Below are 27124 nucleotides of genomic sequence, written 5' to 3' on the forward strand. Positions count from 1 at the left end.
CATAATGTCAGATTCACCAGTGTCACTAATTCGTTGGAAAATGCATGATGTCAGTGACTCGGTATACTAAACACTTTTGACCTCTACTTGCCGCGGTAAGAAACCGGCCACGCCCATTGACAGAAATGAATAAGACACTAAGAGTCAAAAATGGTCTCATCGTCAGGGGCACAGTTCCTTAATATCCAGTCACTATCATAGCTCAACAATTATTGACCTCAAGTCGTAGAATATGAGATCTTATATCCCCAATGTAGTAAAAGGTCGTTTGATGAATGAACAAAGATGTTGAAGAACTGTACACTCACTGACACATTGTTTCAAATCTAAGTGAGAATAATAATAATGTCAGACATGTTGGTTTCCACACATAAAATACACAATATTATACCGCTCCATATATGATTTCGTGATCGGGCTGCTATCTGTCCAGCTAAACAAGTTGTTTCCAATCTACGATTACCGATCACAGTTGCGCTATTACAGTTGAAATACACCCTCTATGGAAAACATGACCTTATTCTTCCACACAGGGCGTGTGCATTTCAAACGGGGTTACCAGAATGGGTGACTCCATTTGAAATCGACACCCTCTGTGTGGTCATGTCTTCCATAGGGGGTGGATTTAAACTGGAACAGCGCAGTGAGTTTTTCGTGGCATTTCCAACCGAGCTGCCATAACGATCTTTAAACGGTGTTACGTTATGATTTTCAGCGAATAGTAATGACAATATAATTGGTAAGATGTAATTGAATATGGTAATGTTACAGTAAACGCAAAGCGTTATAGTGTTCCTTTATCCGGCCTTAAATCCTTAATAATCAGAAACAATTTAATGTTGTTTTAGGTTGTTGCAATCGTTGTGTCTGCACAGTTCTCATTCGCAAATCTGTGAAATTAAAGTAATAAGAAAAGAGTGTTACTGGCGGTGGTGGTGCTGTCTTAGCGGTAATGCATGGTGGTCGTAACCAGCCTACTGTGGAAGGGAAAAGCCAAATAATCATCCCCATTGGTCATTTTTTTGTCTCATTTTACCAAACTCAATTTGTTTCTGAACAGAATCAGAAAAATAGTGACAAACAGTGTAAAGGTCGATACCCTCTTTGAAAAAGGGTTCTTGAAAATTGAAAGAACGTCAAAATGGTTCTGTCTGGCCTTTGCAAAACATTTTTCAGGTTTAGATGGTTCATTCTAGCCTTTCCAGAACACTTTTAGGTTCTTTACAGGACAGATCGCAAGATCAATGACCGTGCGAGATCAATGACCAAGCGAGATCAATGATCGTGCGATATCAATGATCGTGCGATATCAATGATCGTGCGATATCAATGATCGTGCGATATCAATGATCGTGCGATATCAATGATCGTGCGAGACCAATGAAGTTTTTAAAACGTTTTAAAACATTAATGTCGGGATAAAGGTCATAAACACGTTATTTTAAAATGTTTATAATTATGAAAACACATATCTAACATTTTTAACATGTGGTCAAAATGTTACTGTAAAATGTTTTTTGCAAACATTTTGTGCCGCATATTTTGTCAACACTTAAATAACTTGCATATTCGGCACGGTCATTTTCAAAAAACGATTTTGAATGTTAATTGTTATGAGAATGCTTAATGCCCTTTTATAACCAGATATTTAAAGGTTTTCTGTCAAACTTTTCTAACATTTTGCGAATGATGTTGAAAACGTGTTGTGTTTGCTGTAGGTCGCCCTTATACGTAGAAAAAGAAAAAAGCCCGGGGTTTGAGTTTTAAAATGTTTACACATAGGCCTACGCATTTCAAAAGTTTGAGGAAAGCCCTTTTGCAGTGGCTATCCGGGGGAGATCAGTGATGAGAATGGAGACGGCAAAGAGTAAAGTGTCGTTAAAATGACTAAAAATGGGTGGAAAAAATTGACAAATGGGGACGAAAATTTGGCCCCCCCCCCCCTCACACTAAAATGTGTGCTACGCCGTTGACCACTGCTGGGCAGTGACGTAGATTTCTTACTGAATATGGGGCCAGGTGATGGTGTGCATTAGCGCCATGTGGGGGGGGGGGGGGGGCACCCGGCCAAAATGGTTTAAAAGTGGCTGAAAACAACAAAAAATGGGTCATTTTGCCGAAAGGTGGAGGGGGGACATGTCCCCGGTCCTGTCCACCCTGAATTGACGCCCATGATGGTGTCACACGTGAAAATAGATTATCGGGGAGATTACCCACCCAAATGTGAGCCCCTCCCGGTGTTATAGAATATGAATTATGAATATTTATGAATAAATCTAAAATCTAATGTAAATCTAATCTAAAGTATAGAGTATATAGGCATACATGTCAACTTACTATTTGTATTTAACTGACGTAGAGCATCAGGTTTGGACTGTTCCTTCCTGGGTTGCTTACTACGCCTGAAGTTGCCTCATTAACAATGGTGTCATGGACGGCACCGGCGGATACACCTCTGGCAAGGAGTAGGGCGGCTCCTCCTGCGATGATTGAAATGTTGATTATGATTATTATTAGTATTAATATTGTATGGAAAACCTCACAAAAAGTAACGCAGCCGTCAGTACTGTCAATATAAATTACAGATTCATGTAAAATGTCTTATTTTGTCGTTAGTACACGGCTTTCGGCTGAACCACTATAGCGGGCTATTAGCCCATCTATGACAATGTTAGCACATCTATGACAATGACAAAGGTACCAAAATCTGAATTTTGATGATTTTTATGATCGTCCGGATGAGCAAATCACTGAATGGGCCTTTAAACAGAGATCATGCATGACTTGTGAACTGTGGTACTCCGTTGAATCAAAGTTTGCGAAAATACCGTTCCAAAAAATAAGGGTATATGCTTTTTACTTGAATCTGCGCTAAAGGTATAGTTTTAGCTGATCACACCAAAAAAAAATAGATGAATTATAATATCCGTATCCGGATTCGTATGATTTTTACATCGACCACGATGTATGTGGAGACCATAGAGCTGTGGAATTTTGGAGACTATATTATATACTTTCAGATCCGGATTTACCTTTTGATGGCCCCTGCAGCCCTGGGCAATATGATTTGACTATTATAGCTCTTAATTACAATTACACCCCACCCCAGCCCACCACTATAACATAATTCTTGCTTCAAGTTACTTGAATATACTGAAATGATTTTACTGTGACCAATGTGCGTGAAGCGCGCGAACATTTGCAAGTATAATGACAATAATGGCCTATACCGGGTCAAATGTCAAAGCGAGATGCATTTTACAACTTATTCTAACTCCCTCTTCCTTTTTTGTTTTCATTTTTGTAGGCTGCTTACCTGAGACGTGTGGGCAAGCCATTGAAGTTCCGCTGATGGTATTGCTGGCAGAGTCACTGGTATGCCATGCGCTGGTGATGCTGGATCCAGGGGCGAAGAGATCAACGCAAGCACCGTAGTTGGAGAATGATGATCGGGCATCGGTACTGGTTGTTGAGCCTACAGTAATAGCCTGAATAATAAATTTTAAAAGAAAGATTAGAGTACCAAAAGGATGTTATTGTTTCATACGTAGGCCTAACGTTTAAAGTGGCACTGGTAGACTGGCAATCCATACGTGGTTTGAGTACAGTAGGCGGTATAGGCCTACTATGCCCAGTGGCCGTACCAGGAATGTCTTTTCGGGGGAGGGGCAAATGGGGAAAAGTTATTTTTTTGGTGGGGGGACCAAAATTGGTAAACTTTTCCTCAGTGAAAATAGGCTTCCCTATTTGGTTCTTTCTCACTGTATATGAGCATTGTTTTCTTCTACGCCTAATATCAGAGGGGCGGGTACTAGAAGTTGGTAAATTTTCTCACCTTGGCCTAATTTATCACCTATAGACGAATCCAATTTCATGCATTCCTACACCTCAATGGCAGCCATATTTGAGTCCCCGTCGGCTCCATCTCACCTAAAATGTGAAATGATGCGGCCTTGGAGGGTATTTTTTAACTGCATTCTATCACCCGTGTTACACGTAGACAAAAGAATGATGACAGTTTACAACACAAAAGAATCTAACATCGAATTTTAAGCGGTTTTAATCCACCCAATTGGGCAGTCGCAACACCAGTTTGGTGCTGCGGGGACCCAGTAATGGCCGACCAAATCCTGACCATGACTTGGCTCGTTGGATATATTCGTCTATATCTTAAAGTCAAAATGTACGATTTCCTTCAAATTTTAAATATGATATTCTATTCTCAAACTGCTGAAATAATACTAGTAATATTACTACCAATAATGATCGGAGAGGGTTTCTGTCCATTTTGAGCTGAAATAACAACGTAAAGTGAAAGAAACCCTACTGGTTATTTTGGCTGTTTAACATGCAGTTATATAGGAGAACGGCCATGTGTCCGGAAACCGCCACCCTTAGCGTTACATCACAAATATTATTTTACACCAATCGAGTTTCAAATTATAGATTATCTCCACAATTATCAACCCTAAACTAGCAAAAGTATACATTTTTGGAAAGCTGAAGGCATAAGCAATTCAAATATACACACATATATATTGTTTAGCTGTAAGGTCATGAGTCTTTTAGATGCTAAATAGAGTCCAAATCCAATGTACAGCCTTTGCAGAAGCAGATTAAGCACTAAAAAATATCAATCCCATGCATAGAGTTTGTTTGTACCACATCCCCCACCTCCGCCACCATGTCCATTCTGAATTCTATGAAGCACAGTATCAGTATTAAAAAGGCTAAAGAATTTCTTTTTTACAGGGTTGGAAGTGCATTTTATTTAGCAATAAAATGAGACCACAAGCATGACAATAACTTTTTGCTTGGCAGAGATATCATCATTTAATTTGAGTCGAATTTGGAAAAACGTAACATCGCCATCTTTTTAGGGTGGGGAGTTCAAAAATTAACCAATTTCATATTACACGATTGTACATTATGGCTTTAAGTACAGCATGTGCCTTAAACAGCCTATATGAGTACAGTCAGCATTCAGATGTTGCTCATGATTATAGAAAACTGAGAAAAGAGACTATGAGCACTCACCGATGGTGCACCTGCTGGTGAATAGTTGCACGCATTGGCGTTGGAGTTTCCTGCAGCTACTGATATAACAGCTCCATTAGCAACAGCGGCTTCTACAGCATCATCAACACCCGAGTTTGAACCGCCACCGAGAGACATGGATCCAACTCTCATTCCGCTAGCTTGGCCGACTGATTCAATTCCTATTGTGTTGGAGTCAATAGAAATAGGTACGACATGATGACAAAAGACTAAAATAATATCGAATACACATGTTTGGTAATTGACCACTTCGTTGCCGCGCCGTTCGCGGCGTTTGGCTCTGCTAACTTCAATTAGGTCGGAGTTAGCGAAGCGGAAAACTGAAAGCGAGGCTAAAGATGTAAATTACATACGCCCAATTATGCAAAGTTAAAGGACTATCTAGCTGAGACTGGGTACATTATGTAGTACAAGCGCAATAGAAGTATATTGTGTTTAGCAATAATTATAATATGCATAATTAATTAGGGTTAATATCTTGAAAATATAAAATAAACTCTAATAGGCCTAGCCTCTAATTAATTATGCAGACTAAAATTAGCAACATGCTATACAAAATATATTTCTATTGTGCTTGTACTACATATGTACACAGTCTCAGCTAGATAGTCCTTATAGTTACTTGGAGGCTCTTGGCAAATTAACTTTGCATAATTGGGCGTATTTACATCTTTGTACTCGCTTTCAGGTTTCTGCTTCGCTAACTCCGGCCTAATTGGAGTTAGCAGAGCCAAACGCCGACAAAGTGGTCAATTACGAAAAATGTGTAGACCTATAGGCCTAATAAGTTGGCTATATAGGCCTAATCTGGATTTATGGAATAGGCAATAATTATGAGCCCTGGGGAACATATGGGGAAGGAGCGTGGGTAGCAATTTTGGCACGCCGTTCGAATATTTTACCCTGGGGGGGGGGGGGCTTATAAATATTGCACTGCCCCGAGTCCCCGGGGAAGGATTGGGGCACCCGCACTCCCATAATGATGATGCGTATGGCAGACTGTTTTTTAAAATAACTTTTAAGAGCCTCGTTTAAGAGCATCGCTGTCTTATGCTATAGGAAAATGAAGACGACGAATCCTAACACAAGTGTACAGCGATTTCATCTTAGGTAGACCTACTCCCCATTCCAGAAAAGTATAGCACTAATTTTTTGGGATTTGCCAAATGAAACATAGCTCAACCCTAATCATTCATTTACTAACTGTATGGAGATAAAAGAAGAAAGTTCACTTTTTTACTTTCTAATTTCTTGATCAAAGAGCCAAAAACATGCATTTTCGGCATGTTTTCTGACAATCGAATCACAAAAACCAAAGACTTAATCAATTGGAACATGTCCAAGCATTCAAAACCTTGAGTTTGCCGAAATTTTGCTGCAATTTTCACATTTTTGTGTTACTATAATTCAAGATTATAAGAATGAAACACGTCTTTTCCAATTATTAGAATGCATACATCGTACTTCGTACAAGTCTTTAGACTTGATTGTCACAGTATGTGAAAAATACCCTAAAAATGCACGTTTTTGGACCTTAATTTATAAATTTGACCAAATATAGTGAAATTTAACAGTTAGTAGGCCTACTACATGAATAAGGATTGAGCTGTGTCTCATTTGACAGAAGTTGATAACGTTTTTTCATTCTCAAAAAATTAGTGCTGTATTTTTCTGGAATGGGGAGTAGTATAGATCATCCCAGCAAACACAAAACGTTTTCGACATCATTCGCAAAAGGTTATAAAAGGTTGTCCTAAAACGTTTAAATGTCGGGTTATATAAATGGTATATTAACAGTATAAAACGTTTTCATAACCTTAAAAAACAATTTTTGATAATCTACTGCTCAGCAAATAAAAATGTTTTACAGAAAACGTTTAAATGTCGGGTTATATAAAGGGTATAAAAACGTTTTAATAACATTCCAAAAACATTCTTGAAAACTTGATACAAAACATTCTAAACAGAATGTCATTTTGGGGTTGAAAAAATATTTTGCGAAAATGTTTGCTCAAAATGTTTTCAATAACGTTTTAAAAACGTTTTCATATCCTTTATATAACCCGACATTTAAATGTTATTAAAAGGTTTTAGAAAAAACATTTTAAGAACATTTCTGTGTTTGCTGGGTTAAAACATTTTAACATAATGTTATTTAAGTATTGACACAATATTTGGCCAAAATGTTTTCAAAAATAGTTTACAATAACATTTTTTGAAAACATTTAAAAATATTGTTGTAGTGTGTTTTCATACAAAACGTTTTAAAACGTTATCATGACCTTTATATAACCCGACATTTTAATGTTATTAAAACGTTTTTACCTAAACCAAAAGCCAAAATATAACGTATTTAAAACGTTATTAAAACGTTTTTGTGTTTGCTGGGATGGTTGCTGGTGCACTGATTAGATCTGTAAGCAAAGGCCTAAATGCACATTCGTGTTGATTTTAATAGTTTTATGCAGTGGCGTGACTGACCGGCCCCCTGGGGGATTGCCTCCGACAATTCAAGAACTGTAGTACTGATGTGTAGGCACACCTTCGGTAAATACTTTGATATGGATGGGGCACGGGGGGGGGGTCACTCCCATTGTGGCCTGTACGCCATCCGCGATAATGAAAACGCGTAAAAAGGGTAGTTTTTCGTGGGTAAGCACGATACGCGCGTAACGCGTTTAGGGTGTCAAAAACATGAAATATTGGAAAAAAGGGTAGCAAAATTGCAATTGCTAATACGCGGAAATGAAATTTAGGGTATGAAATTTGATGCAAGGAATAAATCCCTGTTTAGGGTGTGAAAACGCCTGTTTAGGGTATTGTTTTAGCCAAGGGTTAAATCCTTGTTTAGGGTGCTTTTCAAAAGTTGATTATCGCGGATGGTGTACAGGCCACAATGGGGATGGGGCCATTGCCTCCAACAACTTAAAGTAATAAAGAAAAAGAAATATCTCTTGTTCTTAACACTGTGTAGGCCTAAATACGTACACCTTCAGTAAATACCTTGATTTGGGTATAAAATAGTGTAAAATTGCATTTTTTTTGAGACTTTACTAGGCTACGCTGCACAGAGTCATCATCCTTATATATCTTCGTCTCAGGGTGAATCCACTAGTTATTCAACAGCCACGAATGGCGATTTTGTTCCGCCGTGTTTCATAGTTTCGAAATCAACCGGCTAAGGAGAACAAAATACGATTGCCGTACACCACCTGTACGATAGACAGATACGCCCGCAGATACGTTTCTTTCCCACTTCGCATGCGCCGCTGCCTCTCATCAGCTGGAAGGCCCTAGGCCCTGGAAGGGCGCACACCACCAAATCAATGCGGCATGTAACCCTAATGAGTTTCGAGCCACTGAGACCGTTCGACAGGTACTAGTTAGAACAGGAACCATTCGTTATTAACAAAATGGCTTTTGGTGGTATATCATTTTCTGACATGCCTGTGACTCGAGGTTCTCGACTTATTGCACTTATGAACTCTCACCTCCTGGACACGCGTTTCGCTAGCAGAGCGTATTGGTTTAGTTACCTGATGATGACGCTGTGCGCTGAGCATAGGGACGAGTACATACCCGAAATAACGTCAGTCCAGGAACCAGATCCCTGACAGCTGAGCACACGAACACTTTTCAACATAGAACCCCCTGCTAGACCATAGGTCGACCCAGAAGCAGTACCACCGCAGTGAGTTCCGTGCCCGTTGCAATCCTCGCCTCCATTCTATATAGTAAGGGAGTACGAAAGTACAAGATTTTCAACTATAGCCTATTATTTCTGTCGTAGACTCCTGATTGACTCAGTCTTTTTGACTGTTTAGGCATGTTAGTGGGGGTTGGTCATAATGCATAAAAAGCATTTGAATGCGGGGAATAAGCAAGGATGGGAGTAATTTTGGTGAAAATGGTCTCAAATTATTTGTCATTGTTACCTAGTTTGCAACACATCAAAATTAGGCCCCCTACCCATAGTGAGTCACATTGAGTTCTATTGAGTCAATTTGACATTGATATTTTTGTATTATTTTATTCTTTTTCTTTTTTATTATTTTATTCTTTTTCTAATTCCTTTTAGTATGAGGGGCAAAGCCAAATTGTCGTCCCTATACGGTATATTTTTCGTCCCATACTGCAGTTACTGTCCGTTTTCCTATACACAATACACAGTGCTCTCACCATTGACGCGTGACCCCTACAAATGATGTATGTTGGGAGAATGGACACTTGCCTAGTTAACATCACTGTGAAAAATAACCAGCCAATATTTTATTTATTCTCCAAAACTTCTAGCAAATATATTTCTCTAACATGACCTAAAATTACAGCTAGGTTAGATGTTCAGAAATGGTCGTACTTTTGTAAAATATGAGTGAGGGCAAGGCATAGCTAGCCAACTCCCCGTGTTATTTGAATGGAGATTTGACCGAAAATATTGGTATCGGACCGCTCACTTCTGAAGGATGCCACAAAAAACCGGTAAAAGCTACATTTAAATTATTCTAAATAGGTTCTAGAAAATAAAGTTTTGTAACATGTCCTAAATTTTTAGCTAATTTAGGTGTTTGAGAGGGTCGTACTTTTGTGTTTTAGGAAGGACATGTAAACGACAGATAACACCAAAAATATGAAGAAATTATTTCTAAACCGTGTTAAGTCAAAAATCATTATGTTGCTCATTTTCAAGAATGCTGGTTTACAAAAAGCACGACATTGTCTGATTTCGTGAACAAAGCCACACATAACATTGTTTCCTTTCGTTTCCCTTATAATCGGTTACCCAACTGAAGCTATGAATACCAGCTTTATTGCGATATCGCACATGAAAACAGTCACTTGTGCACAACCAGAGAAGATCCGATTTAATCAGTTGAGCTGTTTCAATGAGTGTTATCTTGGTTTAATAGCTTTTAATGGGGTTAAGTCCTGCAAAGGTCGAGATGAATTCTACTGTAGACATGACTGCATCATGCATTTTTCAGTCATTTTAATGACACTTTACTCATTACCGTCCCCTGAAAATTTCTGTTGGGGCAGCCACCCCCCCGCCGGCTCCCCTGTCTACACCACTGACTAGTGTGTGAGCCTGGGGTTGGGAGTGTACCATTGAGGCATATTGACCTTGACCTATTTTGCTGTGTTACGGTACCTAGGTAACGAAACATCCAATATGGTGCAATCCTATCCTTATTTGAATTGTTTTATCAAAACGAACATTTTGATACCTATTTTGGCAAAATCGGAGCACATTGATGTTTTTGACCCCCATAGAGCCAAAAACGTGACCGCTGACCTTAACTCAAGATCGGTATGTTCCCAATAAATTTCTGGTACCCCCCCAATACTGATACTGAACCTTAATCACAAAACGGACGGGATTTTGCTCGGTGTTTCACTATAAATACTTACACTTGGTTGGTAATCCCAGTGGTAAGATGCACGACCGCCGAAGTCGTTGTGGGAGTGACGAAGACCAGTATCAATGATGTATACTGTTGTTCCGGAGCCGCTACCTATATAAATAGAAGTGATCAAAGAAACACATTGGAATTATAATAGTTGAGGTGATTTTGGAAACTTGAACAACGGTGTTGTACATTTGTCCAAACTAAGTTTGTCCAAACTAAGTTAGTAGCAAGAGTGGAGAACTTAGAGTCCCACAGGAAGAGCTAGGGGACCATTTGACATGTTTGATATCTAACATCGCAGGTTTAGTGAAGCCAACTCAACCTGGCGTTAAGTTTGAACTTGCGCAACTAAAACTTGTTGAAGTTGAGAAGTTCATCAACAAAGCTAGATCAGCTTCTGCACCTGACCCAAATGGAGTTCCATACAAAGTCTACAAGAAGTGTGGTGAACTTAGGAAATTCCTGTGGAGGTTGCTGAGAGTTGTATGGAGGCAGGATGTGGTCCCTCTGCCATGCAGTACTACTGAAGGTGTTTACATCCCATAGGAGGAATGCTCCAGTACATTGAGCCAGTTCCGTCCTATCTCGCTGCTGAATGTAGAAGGAAAGATATTGCTTGGAATCTTAGCAGAGAGAATTTCGTTGTGCTTGAGAACGGTTTCGTCATTACATCAGTACAAGAGGCTGGAATTGCAGGGTTCCCAGGGTGCCTAGGGCACACCAGTATGATATGGCATACCATACAGGAATCCAAGAAGTTGAGAAGGGATCTGAGTTGTTTGGCTCGATCTGGCAAATGCTTATGGTTCTGTTCCACATGCGCTGATTGAGTTTGCCATGGGGGGATTCATGTGAATTCCTGAGAAGGTGAGAATCTTCATCATGCAGTATTACAGCGATTTCCGTATGCGGTTTTCAACGACACAGTACACAACCACATGACAGAGGTTGGAAGTTGGAATACCAATGGGCTGTGCAATTTCTCCAATCCTGTTTGTGCTAACAATGGAAGTTGTGATTAGAGCTGCAGAAAAAGCAGGACCTGGTGTAGAATGGGAAGGTGCAGAAGAACTACCACCAATACGAGCATTCATGGATGACCTTGGCCACCTTAATCCAAGTATACAGAGGCAATTGAAGCAATCCTAGGTATATCTCTCTAATAGGCCTATTACTAAATCAGCGGCCAAAACGAATTGTAACGTTGGTATGCAGAAAAGATTTGTATTAACAATAACAAAGTATGTGCCCAAAGATTTGTATTTGGCATGTCGCTTTCTTGAAATGTCACCAAAATATCAAATTTTTGGTTTTAAAACAAACATGAACCTTCCAAAATAAATGCACACTCGCACTCGGTGGCCCGGTCATTACCTGGCGCTGTATAAGGGATTCCTCGTTGCTTCCCCTCTTCAGTTACATGTACTTTTAGTTTGCCCTTACCCCAGCCCTTAAGGTTTTTACCGGAAAAGTAATAGGGCATGTACTACTGCGGTGTAGTATCATCAGTAGGAGGGAACCAGTAGAGCGTTCATTGAATGGCAAATGTAAGCATTGTATACTGGCAATGAGTTTATATATATAAAATCAAACTGCAACACTGTGCCTTTTTTTAGCTTTTGTTACTTACGTGGTGCAGTGTATGTGTTATCAAGAGGGAGGTTACGTTGATCAACACGGTCGATACCCCATGAGGCGACTGCCTGGGTGTAGGCGATGCCATCTTCTTCTACGAAGTCGACACCATCAAGGGCCATCAGCTGTAGAGTAAAAGTAAAGACAAAATTAATGTCTGCAACCTATCGAAGTTCATCAATATATATGCATGAGTATTTGTGGTGGTGTGACTATATATATATATATACGGAAGAAATTTGATGGAGCAAAGCCAAGAGAGGGAGAGAGAGGAAGAGAGAGAGAGAGAGAGACCATGAGACTACAACGTTTGATAACCGATCAATACCTTGCCTAACTTTGTTAAGAGCAACCCAACAAAATTCGTCATAGGTTTACGTTGCTAATACAAAAACCGTGAATTTAGTGTCACCCCCTGTCACAGACTTACCTTCTCAACAAGATGGTCTGGGATCCTCACGGCAAGGCCATTGATGGACTTGTATTGGTATTTTACGAATGCGTTGAGCTTTGCGAATCCCTCCGAAAACATGAACCCATCCAGATTTACACCTTTCTGCATGAGTGATAAATAGAGCAAATCGTATTATGAGCAGTGATTTAGGGATGAAATCTAAACTTGACCGGCTGTCGGTCGCCGGTTCCGGGTGGTTCCGTCCGGTTGGAGCCGGTTTTTGTTCTAAACAACGGAACGCGGTTCAATCGCCGGTCACCCGAGTTTTGATTTCATCCCTTAGAAGATTGCAGCTCCACGGACCATTCATTACAATAAAAGAAATATTATATTATCTCAGGAAATCTGAAAATTCCACTGACATCATCAACAGGGATGTCGGATAAGACCTGCCCACCATCTACGATGATCTGTTGGCACTTGACCACCCATCGGGTGGTCAGGTGACCTTAGATTGAAACGCTACGCTGAATGAAGACGTGGTGACAGTGTCGCAAGCTACGTTGCTGATAAACCAAGATTATAAAAAGCCGTTAAACTTTTTTTAACTTCATAAGCCAATGTCAAAAATAAGTCCAATTAATATTACACGCTGCTTATGAACTTCGACTGTTAGGTAAGTACAATACAGCTGCCCCGTGAACATTTGGCAATTTACACATATATTATACTCATCTCCATATATGGCAGTTACACATGGCAGCTATTGCACTTACCCACTTCTGACACTGAGCAGTCAACTTTTTCTGCTATAGTAGGCTTATATACTATACTCGATTGTAAAAAGAAATTAAATTATTTAGAATTTTCTTCAAAACGGGTCAACTTCTTAAAAAAGTATTTATAAATAATTATTTGTCATAATCACATACGCCGATTATAACCATGCTGTACCTGAAGACGGACGATGTAGGATCCTGGAATCCTCTCCTGTGCTCTTTGGAGTCTGGCTCCCATGGCTACAGCCACTACGGCGAGAAGAATGAGTACTCTCATGATTGGTCCTGTTTGTTCTGCAGGTAATAAAAATGACATTCAATGAGTGTGTTGACCCCATGGAGCTATTAAATCGACGGAGACACAATAGATTACGTAACGCATTGTTCCTTTGTAACGATTTGATTTGCCGACAAGTTATCGAGAGGTACCTTTTGTTCAGGACAAAAGTGTTCCGCCATTAAATCGGTAACTGACCTGACAGCGTATTAACGCTTTACCAGGCAGGATATCGATAAGTGATCAAAAGAAAGTCATGTGAAAGCGCCCACTTGAGTGAGAGGTACCTTTTGTTCTCATACAGCCCACGGGTGTGCATGTGACTGAGTCTTTGCCAGCATACAAAAGCACACTTTACCGTCGATGGATTTACCGTTCACGTTAATTTAGGCGCCTCATTTCAATCATAGTAAATTGAATAGAGTTGCTGATCGATTACCCGGAACCACACGGGGTGGCTGCCAGGTATAGACGAATCCAACGAGCCAAGTGATGGTCAGAATTCATTCGGCCATTACTGGGTCCCCTCTGTACCAAACTGGTGTTGTGACTGCCCAATTGGGTGGATCATAAAGTCGCTTAAAAATCGATGTTATAATGTATTGTGTTGCATATTTTCTTCATTCTTTTGTCTACGTGTAATATGGGTGATGGAATTCAGTTTAAAATTCCCACCAAGGGCGCATCATTTCACATTTCAAATGGGATAAACCCAGTGGGGACCCAGCTATGGCTGCCTTTGAGGTGTAGGAATGCGTGAATTTGGATTCGTCTATATAGGTGCGTGTCTCTCTGTGTCTCGTCTGTGTAGGTGTGTGTCTCTCTGTTTCAATTTATTAACTATTTCGCAGTATAATGTTGTTATCATGTTTATATGCTTATTCAGTAATTCAGTAAAGTCAATGGGTTTCTTAATACCACGAATATCCATTTTAAAATCCAGGGGTAAGTGATGGAGTGAAGGAGCGGTCGAGGAGTGAAAAGAGGAGAAGTGGATAGAAGCTATCGAGATTGGAGGGGAGGAGAGGGGAGGACAGGAAGACAAAAAGAAAAAGAAAGGAAGAGGGGGAGAAGTGAAGAGAGGGAGAAGAAGAGCGAGGGAGTGATAGGCTCCTAAAGTGTAGGCATAGGAAAGAATTGTTATGGCGCTATTTTCTTTCTATTTTTTCAATTATTTAAATATATCGCTCCGCGGTCTTTCTCTCATCAATCACGCTCGCCTACGATCTTGTGTAGTCGATAGCCAGTTAAAGAAGGAGACAGACCGCAAGCGTACTCAATCCGTAATCTATATACTTTGTTCACAAATAGATTATATACTTTGTTGATTTGATGATGCGGAATTGAAGATTATTGTGAAGTGTGTGAAGTTATATTTTGTTAACCGTCTATTTCTGTTCGGGTATTCAGCGAGTTTTTCCCCGTGAAACTTTGAGATCCATTGGCCATGTATCTGGTATGATTTCTAAAACCAAATAAATGGCTAGTGGATTTCGTATAAGTTTAGATCCTTATCAGAATATTATACTTGAATCACCCTGAGTCAAAAAGAAGTTTACTGAAGAAGTATCTGATCATTTCAGGAAAACGGTATAATTTAAGAAGAACGTTTTATCTTGTGCAAAACACATAGACCTACACCCTATTTTGTTAAGATACCTTGAAAATGCAACTGTCCACAGTTGCGCAGTTTTGCCTCTTTATGTAACGAATTCAAAGTACTCAATGCTATTGTTTAATATCTTAATTATTTCAAGCAGTAATAGGCTTTTACTGTCGGGAGTTCATGGGTTCACCGTCGGACAAGTTTGGAACTTTCAGCCTTTGTCAGGAGTAGCTCTGATTTCTTCAGAACAAAGTAGGCCTACATAAGAATGAGACATGTTGGCCGCTCCTTACCTACTGATGGCTCTGAAAAGAGCCGTTCACTGAATGAATAATGTTCATTTCTTCGCAGGGGCGTAGCCAGCATTTTTGGTCGGGGGATAAAATTTCGGGGGCACTAGACGAAAAAAATTACAATTGCATCATACAATACATAGAGACTGTATGTATATCAAAAAAGGCTTTATTGGGACGATGTGCGGAAAAATTTGGTATTTTACACTATTTTCGCCCATTATCAGGATGGAAAGGGCTTTATCTGTACAATGTGCGCGCGAAGCGCGCAAAAAGTTTGTATTTTACACTATTTTAGTCGATGATCGGGCTGAATTTTGGTAGAAAAAGGGCTCCTTGCCTCTTTTCTTTTCCTGAATTGCCCTCCTGATTTTCTCTTTCAATTTTTGTCAGCATGGTCAGAGGGGCACTTTTTCTTTCAGGTTTTGTCTGCCCCCGCTGGCTACGCTACGGTTTCTTCGGTAAATGGCAGAAGAAAACTACAATGCTTTCTACTGTATTTTTTAGGCGTGAAATTTGGGCTACGGGCTACTAGTGTAAGATTCTCGATTTTCACAGGCTTCATTTCTCCCCGCGAGCTTTTTCTGGGGTCAACGTTTTCGCTAACATAAGAGATTTCCCAACTTTCTAAAGCACATCATATAAAGCTATATGTCATAGTTTTGTCAGATTTCGGTTTTGAATTTCAAATCCGACTACCAATTTTGTCAAAATCAACTCGCGAATGTACCCATGTATGGATGATTTTGCAAGCCACAATAGAAATATCGATTATTTCTGCTGGTTGTATTAGAAATGAAGTAATGGTTGGACATTTTGGAAAAAGTTGATATCAAAACGGATACTCTGACAAAACTATAATATATAGACCCACACGATGTGCCTTACAGAGGTATAGGAAATATCTTTCTTTAGCGAATTATATTAGTTTGAAACGCTAAAACATAAAATTAAGCGAAGTTAAGGCTTATAAAAATCAAAAATCTTACACTAAAAGACACAATTTCATGCCTAATTTTAAAACCAGGATTTAAAAAAATGTATATCCAAGCACTATGTTTTTAACTGACATTACTGAAGGAAAAAAATATTGCTTTAAATTTCATAGCAAGAAGGTGTCTCTCTGATTTGTGCTGATTTCAACATGTATCGATCGACTTTTAGCGATATGCATAGCAATAGAAGCTGGTGACGACCGTTCTGAGTGATGTAAAACGATGAAGGGCAAATCTTTTTAAGGTAAGATAAACCTAACATAGAAGTGACTTATCATAATTAGGCTTTGGTGTTTTTTTGTTTTAGGACATCTAAACATGAGTGATTTTTTAGCATATCCTCTGCTCCTAGCACGAGTTTTTCACAGCTGTCCCCTTTTTTTTCATCACGAACTGCTCTCAACAACAATTTCTCAATATAGGCTCCCTTTTTCGCTACGATCACTAACCATTAGGAAACGAATTTGAGAAAACCTTCTGTTAATAAAATACTATGCTGAGCCACCAGCCTGGGTGGCTCACGCTCCAGTAATTTCAGATGATTGAGCTCAGTAATACATCAAATAATGTCTTCCAATTCATGAAAACAAATAGATGATCAGCTTATCGGATTAAAAGCTTAGAGGGAAGGTTTTGCTGCTCAGCGAGTGTTTGTAATTATCAGAAGGTTTTCTCCAAATTCATTCTCTAATGCGGAGCCTGTAATAGATTGAGATATTATTGTTGAGGGCAGTTACGTGATGAAAATTGGGATCAGCAACTTTTCCCGGTTCATATCCCTGATCACTGCCGCTAGCGATTTGATATTCACCAGCGAAGTGGTGACATAACTCCCTGGTAACTGGATCACGCACCTTTTGACTTTGTGTTACGATCATTTCGATCGTGGTGCAGAACTCAAAAGCGTGATCCAGTTGACATGGTGATAATTGGATTACACGTAACACTTCGCTGGCGAATACTTACAGCAGAGATATAGGTGGACAAGACTTTGTCTCGGTCCCAGCCGGTTTGTGTTGATCCGTCACTAAGTGACCAAGGAGCACAAATCGGCTGGGACCGAGACTAGACAAGACTTACAGAGACCAAAATAAAAATAAATCTAGAAGCCCCCAAAAAAATTACTATCCCAGAGCCCGAACGCCTCAAACCGAGGCCATACTAAACATTATGCTGCAATCTTTTGTATAAGGCAGAGATCGAATATTAATCTAAGTTCACACGTGCACCCCACCAAGTTTAAACGATGAATGATTGGTTATTAGATACGCAAGTTACAGGAATCCCAGAGGATGTTCGCAAAGCCTGTATAGCCTATATCAATAAAGAAGGAATCACAATGATGAACAACCATCAACGCGTAATAAAAACAACAACGCCAAAAAAAAGACAGTCAAGTACGAAGTAAAGTAGTGGATGATGAGAATAAAAAAGTAATGAAGTAAAGTAATACATTTAAAGAGATACAAGAAGCATTGTATTGCCTTACCGTTTCGGGCTTGTCCACTGAATTCGTTCCAGGCAGAAAGTGACTAGAAGTTGAGCTGCAGGGTGTTTTATACTTTTTGACAACAATTGAAAGTACTGGCATCTAATCAACATGATAAGATAATCAGCAATTGACCACTTCACAAATGACCACTTGAACTTGAACATGTGCACCCAATCCCATACGATGGACAGCCAAACAAATTCTGACCTATTTCGACAAACTTGGAATAAGTCAAAATTTTGTTTCTGAGATTGTGATGTGGAACCTAAATAGGTTCTTAAGCTGTCTTGTATGAAGAACATTAAATAGTTCTACAAAGAACTTTAAAAGTTATGCAAAAGAGGCTGAAAAAACATTCCAGACATTAAAACAAAGTTCTGTAAAGGCCAGAAAGACACATTTGTGGTTCTTGCAAACCCCCACAACCCTAAATGTCCTGTATGCATGGTATGTATCTACAAGAACCATTTTTCCAAGAATGTAGCAAATGATTGTGTCCTGGATTCCCATACTTTTTATACTATTATGACGTGGATTTCCAATTTGCTATTTCATGTAGTTTTCGTGTCCTCTATGGGGTGAACAACCCTGATCTGGAGTAGCCCAATTCGCTGTCGAAGTGACGCAATAATCGAATTAACTACCATAGCAATAGGGTAAAGCAATTTTTGAATTATACCGCACTTCACTAGAACGTTCACGCGGTAAGCTCTGCATTGAACCATATCATACTAATCACTCGAACCTGTAAGATTTATCTTTGAAAAGAGCGGTATTATATTCAATCTATGATTGCAGGTGATCAGTGCAACCTGCTTGTAGTGCAGGGCGATCTATTCAAAAATTGTATTAATCTATTGCTATGGTAATTAATCCGATTATTACGTAACTTCGACAGCGTATAGGCAATTATTGATTAAATAATCCCACTTTAATGGACGATGGTTCGATTTCATGACAGGCTGATTCCACTCACGGTTGCATCATTGGTTGAATGACATCGACCCAGTACCCATGCACCTGCGGAATTTATGTCTATATTATCGGTATTTAAATCCTTTTTGATATAATTATTGGAGCCAAAAATGTACATAATTTTCGCAAAATTTTCCAACAACCCTGTGTGTGGATAAACAAATCTCCCTTTTCGCTTCTGAATATCTTACCAAAGATTGGGACAAAATGTAAAAGTTGAGATAAAATTTTCAAACAGTCATCAAAATGTGACAAAATAGGGTAATTCTGTAAGAGATTATCAGAAATTTGTCTAAAATTCTTGGGAAAAGGGGGTCTTCTGGTAACAGGAAAACAAAAAAGGGGTCACTGGGTTAGGGGGCGTTCAGTAAACCAGCACATCCCCGTCACCTATTTTTAGTGAGTGTCCCCGGGTGGCCTCGGGGAAAATCAGACCCTATTGTAAGACTATCCCTGAGTGTGCTCATTTTCCTGGGAAACGACAATTGTCAATGTGTGGCTTTAAAGGTCCCATAGGCTATATAGAAAACTTAGAGTCACTATTATTACATTAGGCTATCATAAACTGAAAGCATAAAAGGTCTAGCTTACTTGATTCCAAAGTTTTGTCATTTCTATTTTCTTACGTACTTCATTATTTTGTTATACTCCATATTTTTGCCTTTATCTCAATTTCTAACATACACCAGGCACAAAAAGAAACTCGTCAGTTATATTCATCCTTGCTGCTCAATAACGTGATAATTTTGGATTATTCTGAAATATACATTTTGTTAATTGGACTTTTCTTTCTCATTTGACACCCTGTTCGTGAACATTGAGCAAGAAACCCCAAAATGAAAAGTTGCAATTTTAACGATTCAATTGTGCCTGTTACACTGTGTGCTTTATTGATTGGCCCGTGGTGCTTGTGTGCAATACAACGATGCGTTCCCATTAAAAATCGTTGAAAATGCGACTTTTGATTTTGGGGTTTGAGGCTTAAAAAAAAAACCTTTCTTTTAGAATAGACCACAATATTTCTCTATGGTTAAGACCTTTCTTCCTCCATTCTCTAGCAATTTCTCTCTCCTTGAACAAGCAATTGTCGGGTTTCTTTTTGGACGCCGTCTTTAAATTCTCTGAGGTTTGTGGTTCTTTAAATCCCTCAAGACACACGTCTGTCCACACTAGAAGAAAACCATAATGGCTATAGAATTTTTACACCATGCATACCTTAAGAACATTCATAGCAAGTAATCCTGAGGGCTAAAGCTGATGGTGCTCTAACTATAGTGATATTATGCTTAGAGCAAACCGGACATAAGGGCGGAACGAACTTTTTGCACATATTATATATATATTATTATTAGTATGATACCTTGTTGGTATTTTTTTCAAAATCAACCTTCCCATATGCCCGGCCCATATGTTTCTACAGTGATACGCAATGGTGATGTAATAATTATCTCGAGATAATTAAATCATCTCGAGATAATGTTCTGATATAATCAGGTTGTCTCGAGATAATCGAACTATCTCGAGAAAATTTCATTTTGGAACTTTAAGAAGGAAATATTCAGTCCCTGCTGGCTGTTTTAATACCTTAGTTCACTTTCTTCATTCCTTCTGTCTCTGTCTCAAAATGAAGGTCCAATTGAAGCCATTTGGTGGACCAAGTTGGTACTATTAGTATGTTAGTTTGAAAAAGCCGAAAATTGGTGTAATGAAAGGCCATTCGTGGACATGTTTTTACTATTATTGCATAAATTATTGTTTTACACATACCGTAGGTGTCCAAAGCAAAAGCGAAAGGGGGGAGGGTTTGTTTGTCCATACACAGCACAGGAGGAGGGAGTGAAATATTTTGCAAAATGAAGGTCCAATTAAAGCCATTTGGTGCAGAGAATTTATTATTTTTGTTCACCCAGTCATATGATACACAGCACATTATGGTTTGATTAAAGTGAGAGACTGAAGACATTAGGGTAGGCCGGGGGTAGACCGAACTTGAGCTTTTTACCGGCCAAATTTACGGGAACAAATGTGCGTATTGTTCGCGCGAAACTTCTTATATTATTTTTAGCCCCTCTATTCAATTCTCGCTATTCACAATAAGGGCGCCGCCAGCGGTTTGCGATGTAATCGTGATGTATCATGGGAAAAGGTCGACATCCAAGTCCGCGCAATACGAATATTACCATGCTATTACATAGGAACACGTGACAATATTTTTTAGTTTGTCAAAATAAAGCTGTTACACGCGAATCGATACTCAATAATACTTAATAATGTGATTTGAAATGTGCACAATTAATTTTTCTCTATCGATTTGCGTGTAATACCGTTATATTGACAAACTAAAAAATATTGTCACGTGTTCCTATGTAATAGCATGGTAATATTCGTATTGCGCGGTCTTGGATGTCGACCTTTTCCCATGATACATCACTATTTTCCCATGATACATCACGATTACATCGCAAACCGCTGGCTGCGCCCTTATTGCGAATAGCGAGAATTTCATACTATTTTAGGCAAAAATCGTGGTACAATACCGAATATTGCCTGTATTTTTACAGTAGGCCTAAACCTAGGCTACTTAAACCAGGGAGGTATTTGCCGCGCCGACACGTGCCGGGGGGGGGGGGGCATTTTTGTCCATCCCAAAATGTGGAGGGGACATGTCCCTCCCTGTCCCCCGGGCTTGACATCCATGCAGGCGCTACATAAAAACCATGGCGTATTACAATTAGTGCCTTATTAACTAATCAGAGGCTCCGGAAGATTTTGAATATGGGGGGGGGGGGATTTGTTGGCCTGCTCCGAGGCACGAAACGCTGAAGGGGGTGGGTGCGAAAGCTTTTGAAATGCATACATTTGTACATGAATTGTACCTTACAGTTTGAATTATACCCTAAAATTATGAATTTTACCTTAAAATTATGAATCTAGTTCTAAAATTATGAATTTTACCCTAAAATTTATTAATCGTACCCTAAAATTTATGAATTTTACCCTAAAATTTATGAATTTTAATCTAAAATTTATGAATTTTGATCTAAAATTTATGAATTTGACCCTAAAATTTATGAATTTGACCCTAAAATTTATGAATTTGACCCTAAAATTTATGAATTTGACCCTAAAATTTATGAATTTGACCCTAAAATTTATGAATTTGACCCTAAAATTTATGAATTTGACCCTAAAATTTATGAATTTGACCCTAAAATTTATGAATTTGACCCTAAAATTTATGAATTTGACCCTAAAATTTATGAATTTTACCCTCAAACTTATGAATTTTACCCTCAAATTTATGAATTTTACCCTCAAATTTATGAATTTTACCCTCAAATTTATGAATTTTACCCTCAAATTTATGAATTTTACCCTCAAATTTATGAAGTTTACCCTCAAATTTATTAATTTTACCCTTAAATTATGAATTTTACCTCAGATTATTGGGGGGGGGGGGCTCTAGGGTACTTGGGCCCCTTCACCAAAATTATCGAGGGGGCTGGCCCCCAGAGGCCCCCTGATCCAAAGCCACTGCTAATTACATTTAACATGTTTAGGTCTCAAAAAATATATAGAATCTCATTCATAGATTTTGAAAGTTTATTTAAAGGATTTGCTCATCCGGACGATCGTAAAAATCATCAAAATTCAGATTTTGGTACCTTTGTCATTGTCATAGATGTGCTAACATAGCCTGCGAGTGGTTCAGCCGAAAGCTGTGTATTTAAGACAAAATAAGACATTTTACACGAATCTGTAATTTAGATACTGACAGTATCTAAATTTAATAGCTACATGTATATGAATGGGGCTTCAACTTCGTCAGTACTGCTGTTTTCTTCGTTTTTTGCCACATTTGTCATTTCAAAAATACCAAATGACAATTTTAATAACTTGTCCTTCACTTTTAAGCAATTTATAAACAATTTTATTTTTTTACACTTGCACTGGGATCACTGAATGGGTCTTTAACTCATTTTGTCAAAACAAATTGTCATACACCACTATGTCAAATCAGCGACGAATTAATAAAAATTCCTTTAAAAAGGAACAGGGCGAGCAAATGAGGAAGTGTCAAGATAAAGGTGTAGTAATTTTATTGTTTGAACTGTTTCTATAATTCGCATCGATCATAATGATCTTGCAATGAGACTGTACAGTGTATGGACGGTTTTTATAATACACACAATTATTTCTTTGCATTGTATTATTTTTATCAATAATCAATGAACCAATATGACTGACTCGAAAGTGCTCATTAATATTCAATAACATTTTTATTTAATAGAATACTGGTTTCAAACTTGGTCAAAGTGTTCCTAATGACTTCCAGATAATTAATTAGTTAGCTGCTCTACTTTGCATAATTAATTTTTCTATTTGCACTTATTGAGAATATTTCATTAGTTTCTGCTGAATGTTATATTGTTATATTGTCTCAGCCATGCCTCAAATACCACCTTAAGATCTACGCATGACAACATCATAAACTTTTTTTATTGTCATTGCATGCTGTAGGCCTATTTAACTATTCTACTACTAGCAACATTTGGCATTTATTGAACATTGACTTCAACGTGTACAGCTGTACACCACCACACCATGTTCAACCAAGTTAGCAGATAAAGGGCAACCAGTTATTGACTTTTCTCCTGGTAAATGGTCAATAAGCAAACATTCTTGGTCTGAGCAATCCGACAGCCTCGCCTCATGTTGACATAAATTAATTGACTGTGTGTTTATAGTATCATTAACAGATTCTATACGCTATAGCAGAACAACAAGCACATACAGGCAAGTATTTTACCAGTATCAATAAAACTATAATGAGGCTGTTGCAATTTTCGGATTTGCATAAAAGTAATTCTAGTTCATCCAAGTTGTAAAACAATTATTTCTTTTAATACAAACACATTCCTTGGTAAGACAACTTTATAGCGCTGTTTGAATATCAACATGAAGTAGTAATGACACATTTAAATGTACACTATCGCCTCTGTAGTTTCCTGATTACATAGACAGCACGATTATTTTATTTTTATTCTGCAACGCTGTGAGGAAATAAGTAAGCCAAAACCCATCGCAATAAGGACGAAAAACAAAAACACCAGATATTTTACAAAATGTCATGGCCATTAGACCATGATGCAGTCATGTCTACAGTAGAATTCATCTCGACCTTTGCAGGACTTAAACCCCATTAAAAGCTATTAAACCAAGATAACACTCATTGAAACAGCTCAACTGATTAAATCGGATCTTCTCTGGTTGTGCACATATGTCTGTTTTCATGTGCGATATCGCAATAAAGCTGGTATTATAGCTTCAGTTGGGTAACCGATTATAAAGGAAACGAAAGGAAACAATGGTATGTGTACCTTTGTTCACGAAATGAGACAATGTAAACCAGCATTCTTGAAAATGAGCAACATAATGATTGTTGACTTAACACGGTTTGGAAATAATTTCTTCATATTTTTGGTGTTATCTGTCGTTTACATATCCTTCCTAAAACACAAAAGTGCGACCCTCTCCAAACACCTAAATTAGCTAAAAATTAGGACATGTTACAAAACTATATTGCCTAGAATTTTAGAAGAGTACTTTTAATATTGGCCGGTTATTTTTCACACAGCGACGTTAACTAGGCAATGTACTATTACCTATAACATTAACTAAAACACCAAAGTACAAATATTTCCAAACATCTAAATTAGCTAAAATTTAGGACATGTTAAAAAACTATATTTTCTAGAACTTTAGAAGAGTACTTTTAATATTGGCCGGTTGTTTTTCACACAGCGATGTTAACTAGTCATATCCCCATACTTTTAACGTAGGGCTATTTGTAGAGGTCACGCGTCAATGGGAAGAGCACTGTGTATTGTGTATAGGAAAACGGACAGTAACTGCAGTAGGCCTGGCGTTATGTTGCGCAGTTTTTAGAAACGGTCCCATAGGCTATTCCAGTTGAAATCCAGTTGAAATGGAAGACATGACCTTAACCTGCCACACATCAGGGAGTGTGATTTATAAATGGGGCAACCTAAATGAGCGAAGCCATTTGAAACCTACACCCCCTGTGTGGGAGATTAAAGTCATGGTTTTCACATATCAATTTGTAAGCGCTTTTTAGTTCATTGAATTTACAACCGCATGACAAAACAGGCAAAAATAGTAACTTTTTGCACAAGATTTGCAATTTAAAGAGAATTGACCATTGCTCATTCTAGTGACGCTAGTATAATGGACAAAATAAGTGTGATTTTTTTTTCATTTAATAACATACAATTTGACAAATATTGTAAGGAACACTTGAGGTTTTGACTTTTAAAACCTACATTTTGGTCAAAAAATGTGCTTGGATAGGTAGTTTTCAACAGATTTTCCACATTCACCTTGCTATAACATTGAATTGCGTTATCTGTTGACCAAGTGACGAAAATATTTTTTAGGGGGAAGTGTTAGCTTTCGTTTGATATAAAAAAAATTCTGATTGGATGAAGGGAATAAGAGGTTTCGATAAAAAACAGTCAAAGAGGCCCATTTTTCAGCTAGAAGCTCCACAGCTCTTACATTGCTATGCACTCAACCGTGTAATGTAATCAAAGACTGTGCGGAGACAATTCACTGCTAGCTTTCTTGAGAGCTCTTGGACGAAAATGTGTGCTCAGGTGTATCGAGGTGGAGACTGTGCACATGATCAGTGGCGGCACCAGGAATTTTTTTCAGGGGGGGGGGGGGCATTGGGGGGGGCAAAGTGAACTTATGGGGGAATCGACAAATTTTGCGCAAAATTGCCGCAAAGAGCGGAAATTTACGTAATTTGGGGTTTTGCCTCAAAACTGGGGGCAAGAAAAAAAATGGGGGGCGGCAAATGCCCACCCTTGTCCCCCCGAAGCGCCGCCACTGCACATGATGGTTTATAAAAGAATCGTTTTTGTATAGCCCTATTTCCATTTGTATAGGGTGAATGCATTTCAAATGGAATAGCACATTTTATCAATTTTTTTTTATCAATAATTTTGTGTGGTTCAAAATTAGGTTCAACCTCCGGAGTTCAACTTGAACATGTGCATTCCGTCTCACAGATAACCAAGCCATTTTGATCAATATTTGCGTCAATTGAGTTGTTTTACTAAATTGTACAAATGTAGAATAGATAGGAGAAAAATCGAGAAGATTAGATTAAAATTATGCCAATTTGCAGTTTTTGCTACGATGTATGAATCGCATCTTACCCTTCCCAGAATCCTTTGCAACATGTTACACCACCTCATGTAAACCGGAGGGTGTTTTTTTTCAAAACTTTGTCGAAAAAGTGCCAATTTTTCATCGTTTTTTAGCAAAATGTGCAAAAATTGTTTACAAATTGGTATAATTTCAGGTGTGTTCTTTGTCAAATTTAGTTTTAAGGAAAGTTATTCAGAGTTCCAGCCGCACATCCCCACCCAAACCAAACTCGAGACCCCTTTCCTTAATTTTTTAATGAAATCGAGTGTCATCAATAAACCAAAACTGCTGAAAATGCACACAAAGTCTGCGTATATATTGGGGGGGGGGGGGACTTTTGGGTTGCGAGTCCTCGGGGTAAAAGCAGGAGGCGGCAAAAAGGAAGGGGGGGCAGAAGAAAAAGGGGCGGCAAAAAGAATTATTAAACAAAAAAGAGCGAAAATTGTGAAAAATGTTTAAAAATTGTGAAAGAAACGGAATTAGACACACACAAATTTTGCTAGCGCCTATTATTCTGTTTGTTTTTGCTCTTCACCTTTTCAAAACCATCGAAAAAAATGTGAGTCAATCTTTTCGGACTGCTGAAGGGGACGGCCAAATTCATCTTTTCTCCAACCTCCGGTAGGAGCGGCTTGGGTACGCCACTGCCGAGTCTAAACAAAATGGCTGAAAATGCACCTCGAATCTGCCGCACATCCCCGTACCCTCATTTCCACTAAGACCCCCGCCCCCCCCCCCCGATGTAATCAAAATTACACTTCTATTTTTTTGCTTTAAAAAAATGCCTTGTGGAAAGTGTAAATGGTCGATTCCAGCGAAAGTGGGACAAAATTTTCATTTTGTGAACTTTCCACTTTACAATATTATTAATAAGGGTAATCGCGTTATTGATGGAGCTTTATACCGGGAGCATATCATGTCACGTCCAATGTGCTCTTGGCACATTGTCCATATTAAACCTAGATCATGGGCAAAA

The 27124-nt window shown here is 38.6% G+C and overlaps 1 protein-coding gene and 1 long non-coding RNA gene across 2 annotated transcripts; both read right to left on the bottom strand.

Moving 5' to 3' along the window:
* Nucleotides 1-12471, bottom strand: LOC140154584 (aqualysin-1-like). Its single transcript, XM_072177151.1, has 8 exons — nucleotides 12430-12471; nucleotides 12097-12226; nucleotides 10468-10571; nucleotides 8638-8785; nucleotides 5038-5219; nucleotides 3317-3488; nucleotides 2338-2480; nucleotides 1-890 (listed from the first exon to the last, which is right to left on the bottom strand). The coding sequence occupies exons 1-7, from the start codon at nucleotides 12469-12471 to the stop codon at nucleotides 2347-2349; spliced, it is 912 nt and encodes a 303-aa protein (XP_072033252.1). The 3' UTR covers nucleotides 1-890; nucleotides 2338-2346.
* Nucleotides 12472-12531: 60 nt separating this feature from the next.
* Nucleotides 12532-18025, bottom strand: LOC140155548 (uncharacterized). Its single transcript, XR_011859397.1, has 3 exons — nucleotides 17935-18025; nucleotides 13450-13568; nucleotides 12532-12657 (listed from the first exon to the last, which is right to left on the bottom strand). It is a non-coding gene; the product is annotated as an uncharacterized lncRNA (long non-coding RNA).
* Nucleotides 18026-27124: the final 9099 nt, after the last annotated feature.

This window comes from Amphiura filiformis, chromosome 6, assembly GCF_039555335.1.
Source record: "Amphiura filiformis chromosome 6, Afil_fr2py, whole genome shotgun sequence".
In the NCBI taxonomy this organism is placed as follows: Eukaryota; Metazoa; Echinodermata; class Ophiuroidea; order Amphilepidida; family Amphiuridae; genus Amphiura; species Amphiura filiformis.

What these genes read in the sequence shown, in the direction of transcription:
- LOC140154584 (XM_072177151.1), bottom strand. Translation starts at nt 12,471, where the DNA reads ATGACGAATTTTGTTGGGTTGCTCTTAACAAAGTTAGGCAAG. An exon ending in ACTGGGATTACCAACCAAGT is followed by an intron (nt 8,786 to 10,467) that starts GTAAGTATTTAT and finishes CTTACTATATAG; the next exon opens with AATGGAGGCGAGGATTGCAA. An exon ending in GGCTTGCCCACACGTCTCAG is followed by an intron (nt 2,481 to 3,316) that starts GTAAGCAGCCTA and finishes CAATCATCGCAG; the next exon opens with GAGGAGCCGCCCTACTCCTT.